The following is a 13,500-nucleotide window of genomic DNA, read 5'->3' as shown; positions in this document are numbered from 1 at the left end:
TTAAATCACTGTGTTGCAGACACAGTGCGTTTTAACACTTATTGCTTCACAGTCTGACAAATAAGCACCAAACCTGTAGAGCTGGGTTTGAACATGCAGGTATGTGGTTAAAAGGTAGAAATGTGCATCTGTTGCGCCACACTGACATCTAACACCACCATGTGAGGAGGTGACGTTTCAGCAAATACATGGCCTTAACATGTCTTAAATTATGTGATTCATGACTAAGTAAATAGAAAGACATTTAGTTTGTCGGTTCAGTCATTCAGAAGACTGTTTGAACTTGTCACGCACAATTAGTCAAATCGGTTCTAAACCCGTTCCTCTTGTGGTCGATACGATGCAATACTCATTATTTCATAATTACATGTTCATATCGACGCCACATATCTAAATCCTCAGCTGCTGAATGAGAACATGAGGTGTTGATATCTAACTTCAACCTTTACCATGACAGTAGTTAAGGGTTGTACTGAGCCCTTGGAGCTCGACTGTGTCCATGAGATCTGATGACGGGATTTAAACATAAAAGTTTATTTCTGATGAAACAGGAGCTTCCGTCTGCATTGCACCGGCCTAGAGCTCAACTTAAGCATGGATCATCCTGTCATTGATCCTCCACCAGTTAATATTACTACCATTCCCACACTGTGTTCTCTATCCCATGACCCCTGCCCTGTGTGATTGCAACTTCACTGTGCCAACCAGGCTGGAACCATACAGGAGATGCAGAGACCCACTGATATCAAACCTTGGACTTGTGACGTGAATAAGAAACCCACTGTAAGCTCCGTGAAGAAAGTAGATCTTTGCAATTGAAGACGTCGACTAAAACCAGCCGACGTCACTTTCTCATTTTGAAAAAAATCCAAGCAATCAGACATTCAAAGACAAAATTAAGCTTGGGTGTGATATGTGTCAGAGCCAGAAACGTGGTGGCACACATAGTAAAAACCAAGAGATCACATTTCCATTAAAACAAGTGTCGCCACGACTGAAACAGCTTGACAGTGATCAGTCATTTTACACAAATATGAAATCATCAATAGGTGTAATTTCCTGTTCGCAGATTAAATACATTTCCTCAAATGATGAAAGTCCCATGAATCAGATCACAACTGCTCTAAACCTAAGAAGAGTAAGAAGATGAAAGTCTTCCCTTGTTGCCCAGTTAATAATCTCTGACTCTCAGCTTCACTGAGAGCAAAGTGCAAACAAAGACGGTTCTTTCTACTGAAAAGTTAGAAATGACAGAGCACACTGTCATCAGGGAGACAGGCATGAGAACACATGGGCTGGGCCACAAGCAAACCTTTATTTACACTGGACCGAGAGATTATATGGTGGAAACGGTTCTCTGTCATTTAGTGGCTGCTTAGATATACATGCTGGTTTGGAAAGAGCTGATCTCACTTTACAAAGAGGAGCATCTGAGCAGCTGCAAACACAAAGAGTCATTTTCTCAGGTTTTAAGAACCATAACCTGTAAGTGATGTCTCTTTAGATGCTCATGTGGAAATGAGATGTACCAAGGTAGAAAAAAGGGACAATAGGGAAAAGGATTTTATCAACTTTGCTATGAATAATGTCACTGCAAAAAATCTTACCTCAAAACACTGGTAGGGACAAAGGACATTTTAAAAATACAAACAAATCTATATATTAATATAGAGCATTCTGTCCCGTCTACCACTCCACTCTCTCTCCGTCCTGTCTCCCATCATTCTCTGCTGCCCTGAGCTCCTCTCACCAGCCAGCTGTCCAAACAAATGTTATGTAGCTGGCGCTTATGTAATGAAGCGCGGCCGGTGCTTAGCGCATCCTCTTAGCCGCCCCGTCGCATGGCATCATCACTTCAAACATCTCAGGACACCCGGCTGAGCCTCCTGTCTCCTCCACCTGATTTCAAGGATACTGTGAAAATGTGCGCGGTGATTCAGCGATCGATGTTATGGATCACTTTGAGCGCTCGGGCTGAACGAATGGATGAGAAACACACATCTGCCCTGAGCTTGTGGACAAAAGCTGCAAAATCAGCTACTGTGTGTGTGAGTGAGTGTGATAGAGAGGGGGGGAGGGAGGGAGGGAGGGAGAGGGACATAGACAGAAACACAGAGATGAGAAAGAATAGACACATAAGCTCTGAGAGCCTGTTTGAGCGAAAGCTTCTGTAGATAACTTCAGAGCTCAAAACTCTGCTTGCATGACTGGGATCAAAATATCAACACGCTTCAGCGCTTCATTTAAACATAATGCTCTTAGATTGAAACAAACACTAAATGCAGCAAAGCCCTCTGCCCTGTGAGCATCTGTGTGGAGAAGAGGTTCCTGCAACCTGCAAAGCTTTGCTATGAAATGGATTTTGCTCGATTATTCACTGGCATCAGTCGCTGCAGTGCCGTTACTTTAATACACCAGAATACATCAAACCGAGGGTTTTGCTGACTCTGCAAAAAATGCACATGAAGTTGCATGAACACATCGACTCCTGAGGCGTCTGGAGTTGATGTTTTTTGTGATAAAGAAGCGTCCTTACCGTCTGGTTGTCGTCTGGGAACATACTGTCCCGTCGCTGAGTTGCCGCTGCAGAGGAAGAAGTCAGACGGGCAGCAGCCGACGATGCAGGGGAGCCTCTGCCTATTCACAAACTCTCTCCCTGACTGACATGTCACTGTGGCAAACCAGATAATGTGACTCAGAAGCCCTGGACGCACACAAACACACACAGTGGCTGATATACTCACACCCACGTTCTTACATAAACAGAGGGCGAGAGAGAGAGAGAACACAGAGTTCTGTGATGCTCGCTCTCCCCGAGCTGCAACAAAACATACAGCTTGACCGGCTCTCCCATAATGCCACTATTTACATCACATAGCACAGGAAGCCCTTGCCGACATAATAACCAACATGTGTGTACTCCTACACACACAACCACACACACACACACAACACAACCACACACACCACATATCCAATTGAAGCTCCCAGAGGGATTAAGAAAAGCTCCATGAAGTGAGGACCAGTGTGCCCCCTGCCCCCCCACACACACACTACTCTTCTTTGTCTCTAATCAAAGAAGTCGTACAGCCACACAGTAACGATTTACACTGGATTATCCCCCATAAGCAACATCAAGGATATTTTTAATATGCTGGCAGTTCTGTTTGTTTTGTTTTTTTTCAAAACCTTCAAAACCTATCTTTTGTCACTCCAGGAAGAGCAATAAACATTATGATCTTCTTCTGATCTTACCTAATAAAGTGGATTTCTGAAATTGAAAACTGAAAGAAGCAAATCTCCACATCTTACTTGTGATTTTTGACACAACTCCCAGTAGCTCTGGATCATCACATGACTGGTAAACAACACCTCTGGGTTTTTATTAATTTGACAGCTGTAGTTCAGAGACATGTGATGATACTAGAGATGCACTAATCTCTTATACTAGATCAAAATCAGACCCATAATGACCTTATGTAGTGGATCATGCACTGGTCATCATGGGAACCAAGCCAAATTCAAAAAACTGGCTTTGTTGGAGTATACTAAAATTGTTTTTCAAATTTTCCAAGTTATTGCAATACGCTGCAAAGATTTAGGCAATAATGGCTTTACCATATTTTTGCAGCAATGTGATGACGTAAGCACAGTGATCACAGAGGTTGTTGATTCCCGAAGTTCAGAGTTGTACTGATGTTGCAGTATAAAAGTACATATTGTGACATTTCCATGTAATGCTGAGATCACACTAAACTTTTAAACAGGATTTTCCACTCAGCAATACAAGTGGTGTTGTCTCACTTAGTTACTGTCTCACCTCGCTGTACATGAGGTGATTGAACACAGCCACGCATATCAATGTGCATCCGTAGCACGTCAGATAAGTAACTTGTTAATCCAGTCATCTACGGACCACTGCAGACACACTCAGCAATTTCTCTATAGTCGTTCCAATGTGTAAACACACACACACACTCACTCACACACACACTCAGTTCTGTTAGGGAGCTGGGAAATCTGCACCCAAGCTGGATCAGTTCATCGGCTGGCAGATAAATCCACTGAGGCTTCCAATCAGAGCTCAGAGTCACTTCAAGTTGGATAAGACTCCCTATCACAAGACAACAAGTCGTGTAGTGGGAAGTGCACGTTGTCTTTGAAAGTTGTGCAATCTGAACATAAGGAAGCTCGTCTTTCTTAAATCAAAGATATTCATCATATTTTAAATTGGAGTTAAAACTGCAGAGCTAAAACAGGAACCAGAGCTGCATCAGAGCTGGAGGAGGAGCAGGTGGATTTGAGATGAAGGAAGAGGACAAAAAGAAAAGAGACAGATAAAGAAAGACAGAGACACAAAGTGAGGGTGTCAAACTCGGCTTTACCCCTGGTCTCTGTTACACAACAGCTAAACACACCGCAAAGGAGTGGGTCATCTGCCAGAGGGCCTGAAGCTCTGTGTGTGTCCCAGGTTGATAACAGTACAGAACAGTACCACAGGCCCTTGAGAGTGCTTCATAGCACCGGTGATGAGCACACGGGCGGACACCACCACAGACTGCAGTGCTGCCCTGAGACTTGAACTCAATGAACTGCTGTTTGCTGAAGGTGATTTTCCTGAAAATGAGACATCTGGGAAGTCCATCTGAGGCTTAAATCCAAAAATACATCTGAATCCACAAAACAAAATGTGCAGCAAAGATTTCGTCTCCATTAATTGGAGCTAATGCATTTTCAAGAAGTGTATTTAAACAAAAAAGTATTAAATAAGTATTTAACCACAAAATGTGAATATACCAGGTTCTCAAAAACAGCAAATGTTCACATTTATTCATCTGAAAGGAAAGTGCATTACGAAAGTCCCCTTGTGCTTTGAGAAACCTGATCTAGCATTGTTTTAACAAAATAATTAAGAAATAAAATACTCCAGACTCACATAGAGGCAAATTATTTTTAGCTGCCATGCTAAACAAAAACTGAATTGTTTCATTGTGTTGATCGCAGTCATCTAGTGACCCAGATGTCAGAAGTGGGTTTGTGGCAGAAGGTCATCGTTTGTAATCCACTCACAATCTGGCAGGAAACATGACGCAGTGAGATAAGATGAGAAACAAAACACACAAACCCAGAACTGTGGTTGTATCAAAAACTCTTTTAGCAATTACTGGAAGGATAAAAAGTCTGGAAAAGTGTGTTAATTGCTTATTTAATTTCAGTGTGACAAACACTCCCCTTCTGTCAACATTAGAGTAGCCCTGAGCTCAGCCTCCCATCTCTCTCATGCTTCTCAGTAGAAGCAGGAAGCTTATGGGTGACTGGTATCTATGGAAAACTACAGCAAAACTAGAAGAGCTCCCTTTCACAGAGCCTTCAGACTCTGTGTGTATGAACACATTTACGTGACTGGGTCTGAAGAACAGAACAGAACATGCTGAGTCTGCACTGGTGTGTGAACGACTGGATTAGTGAGTTCCTTACTTCATGTGGTACATTAGCATGCATGGCTCTGTTCAATCACTTCATGTACGGTAAACTGAGATGTTGTAAAAAACCCACAGGTTCACACTTCCTGTCACACTAAGAAATCAGAGCGATGAGGAATCCTGGGGAGATTCCTCAAAGGGTTTTAGCTGATTACAGCTGTCATAAAGAGCGATGGGAGGCGGGGGGGGGGGGGGGGGGGGGGGGGGTCGGGCTGGTGTGACTGACTGTGACGATGGAACGTGTTGAGGGTACAGAGAGGGAGGTGACTCCTGTGACTCGCCCTGTTCAGACCTGTAGTGTTAACATGCATCTGGGGACATCCAATCAGAGAAGGGACTTAATATAAATGACTAGGTCAGCCGACTCAGTCATCTCTTTAAAGTCCCTTGTAGAGATTTACATTTATCAGAGAGCTTTTGCTGTTGCTCTTTATATTTTTATAATTTTATAAAACAAGGGCACAGCTCTGAGTTTGTCAGGATGGGCTGAGTGAATCCTATGAGGTTGAAAGGGAATACAAAAATTCCAGAACTAATATTCTGTTCTTCCAAATAGCACGCCCTGTGAAGATCCTGAAGGAAGAGAGAAGATGAAGAGCCGAGTGGAGGAGGCCGTGCAGTGAAGCAACAAATTAAAAGACACTGAGACCTTGACAACCATTATATTCAGTGGCTGGAGGGAAACATCTGCTTCAGTGGATTCAGTGTCCAACCCACCGTGGCCCGGGGCTTTAAGACGTTCTCAAAGTAGCAGGCGACATCTCGGGGGGCGACTTCAACATCTTCTCACGAGGGATCGATGGTTCATGGTCTAGAAAAGACCCTCGGTACAAATGTTGAGACGGCTTGTTTCAAACGTGCCCTCCCTTTCATTTTATGATTATGCTGCAGCGCGTCTCATCTGAACTAGAGCCTGATCGATACAGATTTGTATACGGGCCAATGCTGACATATGGATTATAGGTAGCAAAACATAATATACATATATCAGCCAATATATATATATTAAAAGAATTAGCAATTAAATTACTAAGAAGTTGTTTTTCAGATTTGGAGCTGAAACTGGATTCCATATCAGACCAGAATCAAAAAGCGTTGTTTACCTTGATCATGTGTGATTGTTTTAACAGACTGACTGTTGCATGTTGCTCAAATTCAGCTTCTTTTAAAACCTTGACCTAAAGTGAACTAGCAGCAAAGACTCAAGCTCCACACTCAAAGCCACTTCACAGAAAAAGCTCTTAACTTTGAAAAGAAGCAGCTGGAATTAACAGCAGAACTTTGATCACAGAACATTCTCCTTCCTTTGGATTCTTGTTCTCAGGTTTTAACTTCATTTCTTTAAAAAGAATTGCAGAGGAGGGGAAACAGCTCTCTGAACCAGCTCATTAGCTCCGTCACCAACAGGACTAAGTTCATGCAGTTTAATCCAAAGATATATTTGAACAATCGACTTCTTCTGCCTTTAACGCCTCGTTTGTTGAGTAAGTTTCCAGATAAAACTGGACTGTGTGTGAACCACAGTTTAATGAGCTATGACATCATTCTCCATATTGAACTCTCTAGTTCCTCAAAGGCCAGAACCGCTTTAACAAGCTGTTACTGAATGGTGTCATAAGTCGTGTGTCCAAAGTTCACCGTAGAACATTCATGCTCATTGAAAGATTCCATCGTCAAATGAAGTAGAGACAAATGTCTGACGAGGAATGGTTGATGTAACCACAACCACACAATCTAAAAGTTCCAATGAGTGAAGCCCAGAGGAGACTGAACTACTGTTGGGCTAATGGACAATGTCTACATCTATGGCCAATGTCTACAATCATCACAACGTCTACACAAGCATCAAGAAAACACCGTTAAGGAGACTGAACAATCCAAACTGGAAAAGAGGGGGAGCTGGATATCCTTTACGTAATGCAGCTGAGAAACGTGTTACATTACTCAGCAAAACATTCCCTGCATTGCATTCCATTCCATTGCCGACACAACACAGAGGAATCTCACAGGCGTTTGTTGTTTAATTATATGCATTCGTTTACTATATAAACTCCCTGTCCATCCCATTGGTTGACTTTAGACATTGTCATATGCCAATTCATTAGATATCGTACATCCCGACAGTGCCGGCTACTGGAAGTGACCAGTCTCACAAGTGGTGATGAAGTGGGCCCTTAGTCTCAGGTCCAGAGCAGGAGACAGGAGCCTGGTAGGAGCTGTGCAGCTTTACAGACACACTCATCACGGCATGATGATCGTGAACTTATCAGAAGGAGCAAAGCCCTGGAAGCTGCAGACATTAACACACTGCTCTACTTCCAGCAATGAGGCTGCTCCTGTTTTAATGGTCGCTCTGTTCACTTGAGGAAAGAGGTTGAGGTGACACACGAGAAGAGAAAAAGTGAGACCAGAGGATGGAGCAGAAGCAGAGAGTCGTCATGTTTCAGGAAGTCCCGACTCAGCTGTGGTGTTATCAGCGGGCGCACGTTGCCAGGACCGAGTGAAAACAAACAACCAGCCGACGGAAACTAGGACAGTTTCACATCACCAACGCCCACCGTCCGGATCACGTGACCTCGGCAGGACGACGGATCCAGCTGACCAAACAACCAGGAATCAATTGAGGGAAAAAGCAGAGTGTTTACTCGTTCTTCCTGAAATACACTGGATGAGGTGGAGGCGAGGAACAGCCCATCACATCAGGGCACCACAGAGCATTAACACACTCAGGCGTCTTCAGGGCTGCAACATGACTCATTGAAACACAACTCAAAGGAAATGAAGTCAGGAGACGGCATTTCCCCCCCCCCCCGGCTCCCACAATATCTGAAGGAGCAGAGAATCTGGTGCGATCACAGATGCATGAAGTCGTAATATTTCTATATTCTTCTCATTAGAGTTCTCTCCACTAACGAAATGATCACTACATCCATAGCAATGTATGCCAGAGGGATAACAATACAAAATTAACAGCATTATGAAACTTATGAATTGTGTGTTTTAAGAGAAACTCCAAAGATTCAGAAATGACTTCAGATTTCAAACTTTTACATTTGGAGCAGAGGCTTTGTTTAATATTTAGATTTCAGATGGTGCCTTAGACCATTAATGATTAAACAAACGCAGCATAAATCATCAGCACTGTACTTGTCGTCCTATAGAGGTGACACTTAAATGACACTGTGATAAAACGGTGACTAAACTGTTAACCAGGTGTCCTGATATCAACACCAGTGACACCAGTGACCCATGTCCTGTGTGCCTCTGTCATTAACTGGGAAATCCGACGGAGGCAGAACGAGATTGGTGACCAGAGATTTTCTATTTGTTGGGATAAATAAACTTGTGGATCAAATGACTCACGGTAGGAAAAAAAATAAAAATCACACAAAGAGTGTTCTTGCAGACAAAGCTGGACTCTTTGTACACACAACCAAAAACAAGCTTGACTGCTCTGACCCTTCTCCTGCCATTGACACGGCATATAGAGCGGCCAAAGAAGCAGTGGACTGAATGGTTCTTCAGTGCCGAATGTAAAAGTGGATGTGTTCCTTTCAGATGACCTTCAACAAACACATCACACTGAGTCACGGCTACGTCATTGTGTGATTTAGTGTTAGTGAGAGCAAAGACAAATAACAGAGCAGCTGCCCTGCGAACTTTGCCACGCGTGCAAAGAAAAAGACCAAAAAAGGAAAATGTAAGTATCACTAGATATAGATAAGTATTTTATAGATAAATATGAAAATAAAATAAATAACCATATGAAGTACTAGTCTGCGGTTTTAAATGAAGTGAGAAAGTGGAAAGGATTCACGAATGAGCCAGACAGTGAAACGTGTGTGGGAAGAAGACCTGATCACCTTTTTGAGTTTGCCTGTTTTTACCTGGAGATGTTCAGTGGAGGAGCTGCTCAGTTCTTCTCCAGACGAGTCGTTTGTTCGTCTCTCTTCCTCTGCGGAGTCAAAGGGTTGGGTGCCGTCCACGTCCAGCAATACTCTGGGCATATCTGGGGATCGAGCTCGCGAGCGTGGCAGAGTGCTGGAGCTTCCTCTGGGCTTGTGACCTCCACCGTGGACAAGAACGTCGTGCAGAGCTCGGTCGTGATCTGTGAGGGTGGTGGGGGAGGTGGGGGCGTGGCGGTGGGAGCTGTGCCTGCGCTGGCTGAGGGGACTCACCCTTGGCGAGCGCCGAGGGTGAGAGGCGGACTCGTGTCTCAGAAGGTTCTCCGCAGGATGGTTCTGGAGTCCCAGCTCCAGGTTGGTTGGCCTGACCCAGAGGACACCCCTACTTTGAGGAGGGGTGTTGCCGCTGGCGGCAGGAGGATGGGGGACGGGTTTGAGAGGCGGCATGAGAGCTTTGCGGACCTCTCGGACGTACTGAGCAGGTACATAAAAAGATTTAGTCCCCTCCTCTTTTTTCACCTGCCACCAGTCCTCATTGGTCTTCTTGACCAGCATGTAGCAGTCCCCCTGCCGGATGTTGATGAGGCGGTCCTTGGACTTGTACTCGTAGTCATACTCCACCTCGATGTAGACCTCACCTGGGGCAATAGGCAGCTCGGCCATGGCGCCTCCGTCTGTCCACCAGGCAGCTCACCGCAAGAGGATGATGGTTATTACCATGGCTTCATGAGCCGACCTGCAGAGGAACAAAGAAACACTTAACACTAGCTTAAAATGCATATAGCCTCATAGATGAACTACGGGTCTAGTGGATAAATGTTGAAATCAGCGACGACTTTTCTCAATTTAAAGGAAACAGCTTAAAAAGATTAAATAACACGTCGGAAATATGTTTTTTTACTGATTCTTACTGAGTTTTGACTATTTAAAGTGGGATTTTTTTCAAGGCAGCAAAGTTTCTGGTTTTATGATCCATGCTTCACTCACAAGGGTGTGTCAATAAATGATACGCCGCCCTCCCCTCCCCTCTCCTCTCAATACAGAAGTATTTCAGCTGTGTTGTAACACTGATAGGGGGACATAGGGGAAACACTGAGGCTACATTTCAGCTTTAAACCTCATGACTACATTTACACCTGCTGCCCACACTTCATGAAACATTGAAAAGTTTTAGAAACGCTGCTGACCTCTGTTGAGTTTAAAAACCTTCGGGCTGCGTTGTAGTCTGAAAATAAATCTCTGCCTAAACAATATGCTTCCTTGTTTTCAGAACCCACAAACCAAGTGCACGGGAACAGTACGTGATAAGATTTGTTAGGTGTGTTGGTATGAGAGAGGAGTATTACTTACACAGAGATAGATTTCATAGTAATCCTCTAAATGCTGAATGTGAAGTCCAGTCAGAGCAGAGAGATTAGAGAGGAAACATTAATGTGACTCACATGGTTTCCTCACACGACTGTTTCTGTGTGAACCTGAGTAACTGTGGCCTCCCTCTCTCTTCCTGCCTGACAGCGACTCAGGCATGTCTCTGCTGAGCGGAGAGATCAGTGAAACCTCACACATACTTCCCTGCTGGAGTCACATCTGCACACACACACTCACGTGCACTCTGACAACATGAGGCGAGGCTGCAACACACCTTGAGCAACCTGAACTTTGAAGCTTTTCTCCTTTTTTCCCCCCGAGCAAATCGTAAAAGAATGCTCAACTGACCGTGAAAGCCAGAAGCATGTCATATTAAAAGGTGTCTCCTCTCTGTAGTGAACTCGGAGAACAGACGTGGCTTTAACGGTAAGAATCCATCGACCAAACACAGACAAGAAACAGAGAGGCTAAAGTAAAGAAAATGTTATAGTGCGAGTTTTGCCGTTGGGCAGGAATGTGACATGAGGAGGTGCCGTCTCACTCGGCCTCAGGCTACACCTCTGTGCACGAGCTGTTTGGATGGAAAGAGATAGAAGGAGTCGGGGCTGCAGTGCTACCAGTGTTAGCTGGAGCCTCAGTTAGAATCGGCAGCAGTGGTAGAAGGAAGATAAATGCTTCATGTTCTGACAAGTTTAAATGTTCACATCTCACTTTCGAATCTGGTCTCTGTAGTGCGAAGAATTGAGGTTTTAGATTTGTATTCATATTTATATTATCGTGTATTCAAAGTCCTACATGTTATTGGAGGTAGGGTAACTCATGCTAAAAATTGAATGGTCCATAAAACAGCATACTCATAACTACAAACAATATTTATCCCACTAATTTCCCCCCAATCGAACGGAGACTGAACAGGAGGTTTAGTAGTTAGCTGAAGATCTTTAGTGTCCAATTAACAGATTTATCAGTCAACAGAGATCTGATTGGCCAGATAATTAAAACCCTTAAAATAACAAATGCTGAGTCCTCCTCAATCATCCAGATTATTACTGGGAACAACAATGTCTAATAAAACAAGACACAACAAAGCGTCTTTAATAAACCTAAAGTTTATCTCATCTTATTTCCCCAGACATCCCAAACAAAAGAAAATGAGCTTCTACGAACTTCAAACCCCGCCAGGGCAGGAAAGTCCAGACAGTGGTTTTAAAGACATAGTTTCAGTCTGAGCCGCTGCTCTATATGAAGGATATTACAATGTGTGTAGCAGTGAGAGCAGGATATTACACATTCGGTCATAAAGACAGTCATAACAGCCACGCCTCTGAGTCATCACAGAGACACGTTCAGTGAAACTGTAGAAATCAACTTTATGACTCTTTTTTTTCTCATAGAATTATTTATAGATCTTGATGATAAAAGATTTAGGCAATTTTAGGGGACGTGTATGATATATGATTCAAATTAATATGAGGAGTGGGAGAATTCAAATGGGCCTTCCTTTACATCTTCACTGATGCCCCCGGGGAATTAGTCACGGACCTTTAGGGGACTGATATCTGCGAGTGATTCCAATTTGGTGCGGATAACAAGACAAATCTGGACTTAGCGGATTTAAACGTGGGTTCACCAGGGGACGGTTGGGCCTCGGCCGACATATGAGCTCTACTAAGAAAGACACGTAGCCCACGATGACGTCTTCCACCAGAGACACATCTCTGTTCAGAGGCACCAGCCAATCACAAAACTCCCTCAGCTAAATTTAGGGAGAATGATCAATCCTGATGGCTCCACATCCTGATGAACAGTTAAACTGAATCTAATACACAAATCAGTAAAGCTAGAATACTTTTTGTTTAGTATTTTGCAAGAATCCACAATTACAGAAACATGGGCAGTATCATCATTACACACACACCCACACACCCACACACATGAGCTGCACCGTTTTAAAACCACATGATTAATCGTGAAGTCATTTTACTGAGCTGTAACCGTAGAGTGATTTCTGAACTGTAAACCTGGGACAGGCAGCCGTTATCTATCACTTCTGTGGCGGCTCTGCGGCGCTTCCCATTGATTGCCTCGACGGTGGCCGCTCGCCAGAATCCAATTTGTCCCACCACAGTTTCATTATGAACCCAAAATAGTTTTTAGATTTACTCTTCCACCTCTTTCACTTTCAGTGGAGCATCAGCATAGTAAACATCTATTATTAGGTGATAATAAACCACAGCAGCATCTAGATTATTCCTGATACAGTGACCAGAGGGTTAATAACATCACCGTGGATTACCTCTCTCACCAGGTCTACTGGCTGCTCACGCCATCCATTAACCAGATGAAACACCACACAGGCTCAGATACTAATTCACAGTGGAAACACCCGGAGTACAGCGGGCTAATGGAGCATTAGAGCAGGCAATGGGCGTATCATGACAGGAGCTGGCAGCCTTCTTCATTAACCTGTGACCTCCTAATTCAGATGTCTGCCCCGACAGGAGGACTGTTCGCTTTTTTCTTTTTCGATCTAATCCTGGTGCTGAAGAGTCGTGGACTCGAGGGAACAACAGACAACAAACCTGCCGAGCTGCGACTAATAAACGGTTTTACTATCAATTAAGCTGCCAGCTCTTTCCTCGACTACAAGAGGAATTGTTTAGCAAATAAACAAATGGATAGCAGTAAAAAAGTTCATGTTTTACAATGAAAATGTTTTTATTTTCTTAAAAGTTCGATATATT

At 43.7% G+C, this 13,500-nt stretch overlaps 1 protein-coding gene across 11 annotated transcripts in view; it reads right to left on the bottom strand.

The window, feature by feature from the left end:
- LOC133968148 (rho GTPase-activating protein 12-like) overlaps window positions 1–13,500 on the bottom strand; it is a 38,309-nt gene that overhangs the window by 21,677 nt on the left and 3,132 nt on the right. For all 11 annotated transcript variants that reach the window (XM_062404005.1, XM_062404008.1, XM_062404007.1 and 8 more), the window contains exon 2: window positions 9,371–10,124. In XM_062404005.1, the coding sequence (XP_062259989.1) occupies window positions 9,371–10,051 (681 nt within the window). In that variant the 5' untranslated portion in view covers window positions 10,052–10,124. The remainder of the gene's footprint in view (window positions 1–9,370; window positions 10,125–13,500) is intronic.

Source organism: Platichthys flesus, chromosome 14 (genome assembly GCF_949316205.1).
Source record: "Platichthys flesus chromosome 14, fPlaFle2.1, whole genome shotgun sequence".
NCBI classification, from domain to species: domain Eukaryota; kingdom Metazoa; phylum Chordata; class Actinopteri; order Pleuronectiformes; family Pleuronectidae; genus Platichthys; species Platichthys flesus.
This window is presented reverse-complemented; position numbering and strand designations above follow the sequence as displayed.